This window comes from Mobula hypostoma, chromosome 6, assembly GCF_963921235.1.
Source record: "Mobula hypostoma chromosome 6, sMobHyp1.1, whole genome shotgun sequence".
NCBI classification, from domain to species: Eukaryota; Metazoa; Chordata; class Chondrichthyes; order Myliobatiformes; family Myliobatidae; genus Mobula; species Mobula hypostoma.
Genome location: NC_086102.1, coordinates 45,554,939 through 45,567,546, shown reverse-complemented (window position 1 = coordinate 45,567,546; position 12,608 = coordinate 45,554,939). Strand labels below are relative to the sequence as shown.

Genomic DNA, 12,608 nt, shown 5'->3' with positions numbered 1-12,608 from the left:
ACTAATATTCCAGTTCCAACTATCTTGTCTCCATATGCCTTAGTATTCATACATTACTAAAATCTGTCAATTCACATTAAAAATGTTTAATTAACCTAACATCTGCTGCCTTTAGAGAGTTTCAATCTTCTTCTAACCTCTTGTTGTGCCTGTGACTTTGTCACTGGAGAATGGAAGCTGATAGATGCAAAAGGTCTTTATTCATTATGACAAGCATACGTTCTCTTTGAGACCCTTTCTGCATCTCTCCAAACTCAAAGTTCATCAGGTTTTCACCCTATTAAGAACAAATAATAGGTGATACAATACAATTTCAACAGCTACGGTGACAGCGTTTATTTCAATATTTTGAGTCTAACGTAAGGTTTAATTGAATTACATACTTACAATAGGAGCACACTCCAACCAATAAGACACTTCAGGATGTTCAAACACCTTCGCTGGGATAAAGAAATTCACACTGGCATCTAAGGACAGCCAACCCAGAAGTAGTGTTCTGAGGGCTGACTCTCAAACATCCCAATTATTGATAGACAGAGCTAATATGCTTTTGATTATGTTTGATATCAGAATCAGTTTTAATATCATCAGCATATATTGTGAAATTTGTTGTCTTCGTGGCAGCAGTACAAAGTAATATATAATAATAGAGGAAAAAACATGAATTACAATAAATATATATTAAGCAGTGCAAAAATAGAAATAAAAAAGTAATGAGGTAGTGTTTATAGGTTCAATGTCCATTCAGAAAACAGAATGCAAAGTAACAAATTAAATCTGATTTGGAAGCATCCTTAATCTCATACAAAATAATTTGAATGAAGGTGTCCGGTACCTGGTTTAACGTAGATCAATTAACACATGCCCATTATCTATTTGGCTGATGCACACCAGAATATCACATGATCATGCCAGTTTGCAAACCATTTCTCTGATAAGCCAGTTTAGGCCAGTGACCTGGATTCTGTAGACAGTACTGTTTGCTCACGTAGCCAATCAGAGACACAGCAGATTCTGCAACTTTTGGAAATCTTGAGCCACACAGACAACAGTTGAGCAGCAGTCCTGATGAAAGGTCTCGGCCCAAAACATTGACTGTTTATTTCCCTCCATAGATGCTGCCTGACCTGCTGAGTCCTCTGGCATTTTGTGTGTGTTGCTCATGCAGCTGTCCTTTTAATTTCAAAATTGATAACCAGCAAGCAGTAACATTTGAATAGTTTTTATTTAAAGACTGGCTCTCGTCTGTATTAATGCCTGCTGGCCACATAATTCCTGAAAGATGTGCTATGTCTAACAATCTCTAGCAGTCGGCATCGTGGACACTTGCCAAGTTGGACCAGTTCATTGCAGGTTTTGTGTAATGTTAAATCCAATTGGAAATTTGGAAGAAAAATACTTTTCAGATGACTGTAATTGATGCCTACTTCATCAGCAACATTCAAAAGGAAAAAAAATTGCCCATATTTTCAATCCTCCATTTTTAAAAAAAAGTCTGTACCTTTTATAGAGCCTTCAAGAGACCTTCAAATGCTTCTGGGTAAATAAACTATAATAGAACATAGAACAGTAAAATACAGGAACAGACCCTTTAGCCTTTGATGTTTGTGCCAAGCTTGATACCAAATTAGTCCCTTTTGCCTGTATGTGATCTATATCCCTCCATTCCCTGCTTATCCAAGTCCTATTTAAGGGCCTCCTAGTTGCTACTTTTGTATGTGCTTCCACTGCAACACCTGTTCCTACCACTCTCTGTGTGTTAAAACAAGAATTTGTCCCACCTATCACCTTTAAACGCCACCCCCCCCCCACCTTAAAGCTGCGTCCTTCAGTATTTGACGTTTCTAGCCTAGGAAGGAAAATTCTGACTGTCTACTCTATCTATGCCTCTCATAATTAAAAATAAATTCTATTAGGTCTTCTGTGATGCCCCAGAGAAAACAATCCAATGATATGGCACTGTAGACTGAAATGGGAACATGAATGTGTTGTTTATATTTGTAGATGCAACCAAGGCTTAAAGTTATAGAACGGAGGGGAAAGATACTGCAATTGATTTTCCAGTCTATGACCATATGTACAGTTTCACTATCTTCCTTGAAAACAGACTCACTTTCACAGAAAGAAAACAAGTCCCCATTTGTTTGTCCTTCAATTGCATTCTTTTTGTTAAATATTGGATTGGAAGATATTTTTGTTTGTAAGAGAAGTAAATGCTAAAATCTGTTTGCCAGAAGAATTTACATGTTGTATTATCTGTATAAATTCAATATGCATTACTTTGTTCTGGCAGTCTTTTGGATTTAATTTATTGGCAAGATCAAATTACCACTGGCAGCTCTCATTCACACGTGCAGAGCAGGAGCTATTAGAGGATATGGATGACGATGGTGGCTGTCGTCTGAAGTGTTTACAAGTCATAAGAAAACTGAAGGAAGATCACTGGTGTCCTGGAAATAAACCAGTCATTACATCCTATCATCTACAGGTAGAGATGTTCTTCAATTTGCAAAATAGTTGACCTAATGCGCATGCCTAATACAGACTCTCAGTCTTTATTCTCGTGCATGGATTTAGAGAAAAATTGGGAGCAGTGATTTTAGTTTAAGCATAATACTGATAGCTGCTAGCTCCTCTATTGAGCTGTCACATTTCTCAGGATTGTTGACAAAAGTAAATCATTTTTATCATCTCTGCCATGCACTGATCTCAACATTTTCTATTTAAATATCCCCACGCGGCTTTTGGGGTCTCAATTGGAAGATTAAATTTCTTCTTCAGACATTAGTAATGGCCTAATCCTGGGACAATTTACAATGACCAGTTAACTACCAACCAATCCAGGCACCTGGAGGAGACCCACGGGGTCTCAGGGAGAACGTACAAACTCCCTACAAGCAGCGGTAGGAATTGAACCCAGGTCACTGGTACCGTAAAGCGTTGTGCGAACACTGTGCTACCATGCCGCCCTCACTGGGTTCACATAAATTCAGGCTTGCTGACATGACACTTGCTAAGTGCCAGTATGATTCAATCCAGTAAGTTTGACTGTGCGGAGGTCAGTCCTACCAGCAGCCAATACTCAGATGCTCATTTGTTGCTGGTGGCCGTGACCTGAAACTTTGCCACTGTTCCTCTGCCTGTTGGAGCTGCCTTCCATTCTTCTCCGGTGTGATTATTTTAATGTGGGCTGAAGTAATTGCCTAGAGATTTATCACCAGTCAATAGCATTAAATATACTTGACGATTGTTGCTGTGCATTCACACATACTAGCTATTAGTGAACTAAATTGACTACAGTTACTGCAGGTATACGCAGCCTGTTAAACAAGAACCATCATTGCTATTGCCTAGTGAGAGAGGTGAATGAGGATTGAGTATTGGCGAGGTTGAATACAACATTGGTCAGTGGTAACCCGAATAGAGATCAGCACCCCCTGTGTACACTGACGAACTAAGCTCATCATTTCCAACCAGCAATAGGAATTCAATAGAGTCATCAAGCAGCATGGCACGGATGCAGGCCCTTCAGCCGATTGAAGTCCTGCTGATCATGGTGCCACTTAACCTGTCCTAATTCCCCGCATTCGGCCAATATCCCTCTAAGCCCTGTCCCTCCATATGCTTCTTAAGTGATATCCCTATACCTGCCTCAACTGTTTCTTGTGGTAGCTCGTTCCATGTACTTGCCTTTGTCAGTGTGGCAGTGTAGGGGGTGGGGGGAGATAACCCTCAGATCCCTTTTAAATCTTTCCTCCCTCTATGCCGTCTAATTTTAGACTTCCCTATCCTGGGGAAAAGACTACTACCATCCACCTCATCATTGCCTCTCATAATTTCAGACATCTTCATAGGGTCACTCACTCTCCTACTTCAAAGGAATAAAGACCTAGCCTGCATGATCTCTCTCTAAAACTCAGGCCTTCCAGTCTTGGCAACATCCTGAAGTCCTTTCTGCACTCTTTCCAATTTAACCATACCATTGCTATAACAGTGTGACCAAAACTGTACACAACACTCCTAATGCGGGCTTGGTAACAACTTCTACAACTACAACATGATGTCCCAACTCCTATGCCCAATGTCCAGACTGAATGCCTGGTGTCTGCAGGCCCACGTCTATATCCGCTGGAGCCGGAGGCGTCTCCTGGGGTTAAAGGACTGTACATGTGCATGGGTGGGAGGGAGGAATGGGGCTTGCTTTTGCTGTGTTGCTTGTTGGGTTCTGTGTTGTTCTGCCAAGCATTGTGGGCGTGCTATGTTAGTGCCAGAATGTGTGGCGAGACTTTGCGGCCCTCCCCCAGCACATCGTTGGGTGTGTTGGTTGTTAAGGCAAACACTGCATTTCACCGTGGCTAATGAACTTGAATCTTAAAGGCCAACGTGCTAAATGCTGTTTTTCACCACCCTACCTGCTATTAATGAACTATGCACATGTATTCCTAGGTCCCTCTGTCCCATTACACTCCCTTGTGCCCTACCATCCATAGTTTCAGTCCTATACTGGTTTGACATTCCAGACTGCACCACCTGCATTGAAACCCATTTACCACTCCATAACTGATCGGGGTAACCCTCTAACCTATGATGACCTTCCTCACTGAAAATTAGTAAGGAAGTAACCACTTAATTCTCTCTTTCCAGACATTATTGTTTTGGACCTGTGAGAAATATCCACGCTCTAAGGATTGGAAAAACTTCCAGAAGTGTTTTCTGCGGTTGGTAAAGAAACTACAGAAATGCGTGCTGCAGAGATATCTCCGACATTACTTTGTAAAGAGTTACAACCTATTTAAGTATGCTAACACAAATGAACTGGACATAACATCCCAGAAAATCAATGACTTCTTGATGAACCCTGGTGTATTCTTCCATTGAATTTGATCAGCTTTGATGTTAGCAAATGACAGGTTCCACTGCACTAAATATTTTGAAACCCCATCTTTTACCAATCTTAAAATTGTGTTGTTATTTTTAATACTGGGACCAGTATACCAATAGATATTACCAATGAATTAGTTACTACACAACTATTTCTACCAGATTTCTTTCCATAGTTTTAATAAGACTCTAACCTCCACTAAAATTTAAGAGACAGAAACTTAAAATTCTTAAGCATTTATTTGTTTACATTGCTAACATTCTTTTCTGTAATGTGATAAAAGGTTTAAATATCTTTGTTTAAAATGATTTGTTGCTCTGGACACATATTCTATAAAGAATAATTAGTCTTTTCAAATTAAGCATTTTTTATCTGCTTTTGCTGTGCAATGCTTTTTTTAAAAAAAAGATGTGTTACCTGCAGCCACTGTTCAGTATTCAATGAATTGCTAATTTCCAATTGCCATTGAGTATCTAAAATATTTAGTAAACCAAATTAAAGACACTTTCCAAACCTCTAATTTAACTTATTTATTCCCACTGCTGCACTTTGCTAATATATACGTATTTCTTCTTTGGGAATCCTACTGTTCAGCCCAAGTGCCAATGAAGATGTGTGTTAAATAAAGGATTTACAAACGGAAAGGAAATTCCAATAAATTTCACTGTTGCTTTTAAAATTAAGGTATATTCTGAATAGCTAAAGAGTTGATGAACTTATTGTATGTAATTTGGTGAAATGGAAGTTGCTGCTACTCCTTTGCAGTTCCGGACAGCTCAGTATTCGATTGGTGGAGAATTATTTATATATTTGTTTCAAGAAGAATTTTAGATGTTTAAATTTTTGCTTAAAATTTGAGGTTTGAGATGCTTTCATCCTTAGAAATATTTTAATTTCTTTTCAATGTTATGGACAAGTTTGTAGTAGAGTAAGCCAAAGGAATGCAAATAAGCATGCCAGAGGCTCATCAGTCTACTCAAAGATAGAGCTGCCCAGTTGCATTTCAAGAGGATTACACTGATGCAGCACAGTGGCAGCTAAATTTGCATCAGTGCTGGACTTTTCTTACCACAGCTTTACTATGAAGCAACACACACAAATGCTGGAGGAACTCAACAGGCCAGGCAGCATCTATGGAGAAAAGTACAGTCGATGCTTTTTACTATAAAGAATGTTGCCACACATTTTGGTGCCAACATAGCATACCAGCATAGCATGCCAACATGCCTGGTGGAACAACACAGAACACAACAACAGCAGTAAAACATCCTTCCTCCCCCTCCCTTTTCCTTTTCTTCCTCTCTCTCTCTCTCTCTCTCTCTTTCTTTCTCTCTCTCTCTCTCTCTCTCTCTCTCTCTCTATTTTTCTCTCTCTCTCTCTCTCTCTCTCTCTCTCTCTCTCTTCCTTCTCTCCCCCTCCCTCCCTGAGCTGTACCCCTAAATAAATAAACTCTGCCGGTCATTAAATCTTGAGGCATGGATAAATAACAGTTTGTACCCAAAATGTTACACTTGGAAGTGCATGGTGTTTCGAAGGACAGAATATTATAAACAGAGAAAATGAAAAAGGGTTAAAGACGTGGTTAGATCTGAATTCGTGGCACGTGCCCCACAGGTTTGAATGTTGATGATCGAAGATAAAGAGAACATGTAATGGAAAGACATGAAAGAAAACAAAGGTGATGTTGGGTCTCTGAGTGTTACGAAAAGCTCAAGACCAGCAATGGCTTCACTGAATGGTTTGAATGCTTCAAAAATGTGCAATGCTTCGGCATCTTCAATTTCTTGGGGGCGGGGGGGGGGATAGCAGGTGCCATGGATTGAAACCAAATCATCAAAGAAGATCCTCTCCTGAACATACTTTCAACAAGAATGAGAGAAGGCACTTTTGGGAGGCCATGTTCACCTCCAGGGATGAGAAGATTACTCCAGGCTTCAGGGCAGCAAAGATTGCCTTATCCTCCTTCTTGAAGGCAATTTCCAACATGAGTGCAACATGTTAATCTACCACTCAGAGAATCCAAATGTTCTAAAGGGATAGTTGAAGGCTAATCTCCCAAGGGTATCATGATTAAACAAAACCTGGAAGATGGTGCTGCTTTTTTTGAGATTATATCTTGTTATTTCTCTCCCTTCATTGAACTGTTGTGGAAGATATAATCTGGACAATGACAAGTGACAATGCTCCTAGACATTTTATTATTTTCATGGAAATGGCTGACAGTTTGCCTCCTGACCTCACTACATTGTTACCAAGATATTAATTGTTCCTTTTCAGACTTTTCAAAAGCAGTGTTTAAGGAGGGTTGTCATTCAGAGTGGAAAAACGATGACAAACAACCGTTCTGGAAACTTGAAAAAGTTTCAACCTAAGCATAGCTAAGGCTTAGATCTGTGTCACTTGTGATGAAGTAACCAGTTCAACAATGGATGGTGTGGGAAGGACATAGCAGCAACAAAGTGTGCACAACTCCCCTGCGTTTTCAAAAAGTCAAAAAGCACAAAAGACATTGTCAAATTAGTAATCGCGGCTGAGTTTGTTGTAGTAACCAGAATGACCTGGAACAATTTTTGGACTCTCACATGGATCGGTTTAGAGATTTAGCCACAGAGTTTTATAAGATGCTGCCAACATAGCCACCACTACCGTCGCAAAAACAGCTTTCTACAAAAAGGCGTTCTGCTAGGGCAAGTCCATGTACTTTGAATGCATATCATTCAGTGGAAGGAGCCTCTCAGGTAAGTCAGACGAGGGATTATGAGCAAGATCTGGTAAAGAACATAGATCAGTACAGCACAGGAATAGCCTCTTCAGTGTACAACATTGTATCAAACTAAATTATTAATCAAATGTCCAACTAGACTAATCCCTTCTGCCTACACTGTGTCCATATCCCTCATACTCATGTGCTTATCTAACATTCCTATCATGCTTACATCCTCCACCAGGGCTGTCAGTGCATTCCAGGCACCCACCAATGTCTGTGCAAGAAACTGACCCTGCACATCTTCTTGGAACCTGCCCCATCTCACTTAAATGTATTAGACACTTCAACCCTGGAAAAAGATACTGGCTGTCTAGCTATGCCTCTTGTAATCTTATAAACCTCCATTGGATCTTCCCTCAGCATCCACTGCAGAAAAAAATCTTAGTTCATCCAGCCTCTCCTTACAGCACATGCCCTCTAATTTGGGCAGCATCCTGCTAAACATCTTCTACATCCACATCATTCCTATAATGGGATGTCTATATGTGACCCAATCAGAATCTTATAAAGCTGCAACATAGCTTTTGAACTCTTGAACTCAGTTCCTCCACAAATAAAGTTAATCATGCCTGATGTTTTCTTTACCACCTTTTCAACTTGTGTAGCCATTTACAGGAACCTGTGGACTTGTGCATCAATACCATGAAAGGTTTTGACATTTTACCCTTGATCTCCCTTTACATTTTACATGTCCCTTTACTTTTGAAATCCTAAAGTGCACACTTAACATTTGGCTGGGTTCAAATCTATCTGAAATTTCTCTACCCACATCTTCAACTAATCTAAACCCTGTTGTATTCTTTGCCAGTCTTTTGCACTATCCAAAACACCACTCATCTTCAGATTGCCTACAAACTTACTTACCCATCCATCTACATTTTCATCCAGGTCATTTATATACATCACAAACATCAGAAGTCCCAATATGGGTCTCCAGGGAACAAAACTAGTCAAAGACTTCCAGCCAGAAGAAGTCTGATTGACCATCATAGCCTAATTTGGAATCCAGTTAGCAAATACATAGTGGATACCATGCATCGTAATGCTTTGAATGAGCTTCTCATGAGGGACCTTGTCAAACACCTTGTTAAAATCCATGTAGGCAACCTCCATTGCTCTATCTTCATCATTCACCTTCCACACCTCCTTGAAAAACACAGTCAAGTTAGTAAGACATGACTTGCCTTGTACAAAGCCATGTTGACTGTCCCCAATTTGGTCATGGTTTTCCAAGCTCATATATCCTATCTCTCAGAATGCTCCCCAGTATACAAGACCATAAGACATAGGAACAGAATCAGACCATTTGGCCCATCGAGTCTGTTCCACTATTCTCTCATGGCAGATTTATTATCCCCCTCAAACCCATTCTACTGCTTTCTCCCCAAAGACTTTGATACCCTTACCTATCAACTTCTGCTTTAAATATATCCAATGACTTAGTGTCCACAGCCATCTGTGGCAATGAATTCCACAGATTCACCATCCTCTGGCTAAAGAAGTTCCTCCTCATCTCTGCTCTAAAGAGTGTCCTTTACTCTGAGGCTGTGCTGTCCAGTCCTAGGTTCCCCCACCATAGGAAACATCCTCTCCACATTTTCTCTATCTATGTCCTTAAATATTTGACAGGTTTCAGTGTACACGCCCCCCCCCCATTCTTCTAAACTCCATCAAGTACAGGCCTAGAGCCATCAAATGCTCCTCAGCCATTACCCTTTCATTCCTGGGATCTTCCTCATGAACCTTCTCTGAACCTTCTCCAATGCCTTTCTTAAATAAAGGGCCAAAATGGCTCACCATATTCCAAGTACAATCTGACCATCACTTTATCAGGCATTGCAACTAGCTTTTCTGTTCTAGTTCTCTCAAAATGAATGCTTAACATTGCATTTGCTTTCCTTACTATCAGCCTGCAAGTTAACATTTAGGAAATCCTGCAATAAGACTGCCAAGTCCCTTTGCATCTCTTGTTTATGGATTTGCTCCCCATTTAGAAAACAGTCTGCTTCTTTATTCCTTCTAGCAAAGTGCATGACCACTTACTTCACCACACCGTGTTCCATCTGCCACTTCTTTGTCCATTCTCCTAATCTGTCCAAGTCCTCCTGCAGGCTGCCTGCTTCCTCTACATTCTCCGCCTGACCTCCTATCTCTGTATCTTTGCAAACTTGGCCACAAAGCCATCAACTCTGTAATCCAGATCATTGACAAATAACCTGAAAAGAGGTTCCAACACCAACCCCTTACAGAACATTACTAATCAATGGCAGCCAACCAGAAAAGGCCCCCTTTATTCCCACACATAGCAATTCAATAATACTTCTCAACTGTACTCACCAATGAGAAGGAGATGAAAGACAGTGAGTTCAGGGACCTGGATTTTTTTTTTATTAATATCATTTGTAAAAAGAAACAGTAGAAAACCTTAGTTTTGTAAGTCATCCATACAGATCATTTGAAAATGTAAATACATTGAGGTAGTACAAGGACAAGGAATAACAACGTAGAATCCGAGGATTCTTGGAACATGAGTGCATAAATCCCCAGGGCTGATTGAGGTCTTATGAAGAGTTAACTGAGACTGATGAATGCAGTTAGTGCAGATGGACTTTGTCAATATGGACTTTAGCAAGGCATATGTTAAGGTTCCACATGGCAGGCTGATCTGGAAGGTTAAGCACAGGGGATCAAGTTGAATTGGATCCCAAATTAGGAGTCAAAGGGTGGTGATAGAAGGATGTTTTTTTCTGATTGTAAGTTTGCAAGTAGTGCATCGCAGAAAGTGGTGCTGAAACTTTTGCTGTTTGTGACATATTAACAATTCGGGAGGAATGTGAGAAGTACAGTTAGTTAGCTTGTGATGACATGAAAATTGGCGGTGGTATTATTGGCGCGGAAGTTGTCTAAGCCACAACAGGATATAGGTCAGATGGGAATGCTGGATGGGGCATTGGTAAATGAAATTGAATTCTGACAAGTACAAGATAATGCATTTTGGTGAGTTAAATGGGGACGGGACATATGAAATGTTGATGCACAGAAGGAAGTTAGGGTTCAAGTTCACTCCTCTGTAATGGGATGGAGAAGGCGGCAAATGGCATGCTTGCTTTCATTGACTGGGGACATCTACATAAACATTGGGAGTTTATGTTGCAGCTTTACACTGGTCCGACTGCTGTTGGAGCACTGGGGGCCGTTCCGGTCACCACACTGTGAGTATGCTGGAGAGAGTGCAGAAGTGATTCATCAAGACGTAACTTGGATTGGAGGACTTCTGTTATGGTGATTGAATAAGCTGGACTTTTTTTCCCCCGGAGGAAAGGAGGCTGAGGATGACAGAGGTATATAAAATTTTAAGAGGCACAGATATAGTAGATAGCGAGTTTCTTTCTTTTCCATGGTAGGGATATCAAAGGCAAGAGAGAATAGGTTTCAGGTAAAAGGATGGAGTTTGAAAGGAGATCTGAGAGGTAAATTTTCTTGTACTCCGAGTAATTAATATCTGGAACTCATTGTCAGATGAGTCAGATACAATTACTACAAGAGACATATAATCCTTTGAGGCATTTAGACAGGCACTTGAATTAGCAAAACACTGAAGGATATGAGCTTAATGTAAGCAAATGTGATGAGAGTAGGTGGGCAAAAAAGGCTGGCATACAGCAATAAAAAGTCAATGGTGCTACATCCAGTGATAGCACTCTCCACAGTTTGAAGATGTTAATGTACAGTTGTGACGACAAACCAAGTTATCCGAAGATTGATGCTAATGAGAAAGAGATAAGGGAGACAATGGAGGAACGTTCAAAATGTTAATGAGAGAGAAGAGAGAGATAACAGAAAAGAAACACAGTTCAGAATATTGACAGACTGGTTGCTTTGAACCTGAATTATTTGAAGTTTGATGGGCAGGCGATACCCTAGCAGGGAGATAAAAAGAACAGGCACGACACACACCACAAGATCACGAGATAACGATACCCTGGAAGAGCGGTGTGCCCCCACAAGTTGGTAGGAGTTTGGAGGTCTGGTTGCGGGAACCAACCAGGGACACACAGGGTGAAAAGGGTACGATCGGTGGGAACCTGGTGTGTGTGTCCACCCTTGCCTGGGTGCCAGGTTCACTGCGGAAGAACGGTCGTATCCGGAATGGAGGGGTCACAGTCGGTGACCACAGAAGACATAAAAGGGTCCGCCCGAAAGCCAACTGCGAAGAACATCAAAGGTCTGCTTGAATCAAATTTGCATTCTCTCTCTCTCTCTCTCCAACGGCACAACAGCGATTACTGCGAACTGTACTAAGCTGAACTGAACTCTGTGTCACTTGAGACTGATCATTTTACCCCTAGACTGCGATAGAGCTTGATTGATTCCTATTACCCTAGTTCTGTGTACATGTGTGTTTCATCATTGCTAACCTGTTGCATTGATATCCTTACGATTAGAGTACTATGTTACTTATTTCTTTAATAAAACTTTATCAGTTTCTAATAAACCAGACTCCAACTACTGGTACATTTCTGCTGGTTTAGCAACCCAGTTACGGGGTACGTAACACAGTCAACATCAGAATGGCTACATGATGGGAAATGCCATCCTTTGCTATAAGGAGCTTTACTAAATAAAGGAGTGCATTCTTTATGCCTCTTAAGTCATCCACTCAAGGAGAACTGTTGCTATCAACATTGCTGATAATTTCAAACTTAGTTTCATCACCACACCCACCATTCTGTCACCAGCAATGATTTACCTGCCACTCTACATGCAAAGTCATTTCTATAAGTTACATATACGTAAAGGCACAAATTATAAACTGGAGTAGATCACTTGGTAATTCAAGCCTACTCCACCATATAATACAATCAGACTTACAATTAGATACCTGCTTGATCTGATTCCATACCCAACCCTTCACTTTGGCTTATCTGAGGCAATCTGTCACTCCACCCTCCACCCTAC

At 40.6% G+C, this 12,608-nt stretch overlaps 1 protein-coding gene across 3 annotated transcripts in view; it reads left to right on the top strand.

The window, feature by feature from the left end:
• The window catches only part of mab21l3 (mab-21-like 3), a 50,225-nt gene extending 44,707 nt beyond the window's left edge, over positions 1-5,518 (top strand). For all 3 annotated transcript variants that reach the window (XM_063050739.1, XM_063050737.1, XM_063050740.1), the window contains 2 exons: positions 2,294-2,488; positions 4,645-5,518. In XM_063050739.1, the coding sequence (XP_062906809.1) occupies positions 2,294-2,488; positions 4,645-4,878 (429 nt within the window). In that variant the 3' untranslated portion in view covers positions 4,879-5,518. The remainder of the gene's footprint in view (positions 1-2,293; positions 2,489-4,644) is intronic.
• Positions 5,519-12,608: the final 7,090 nt, after the last annotated feature.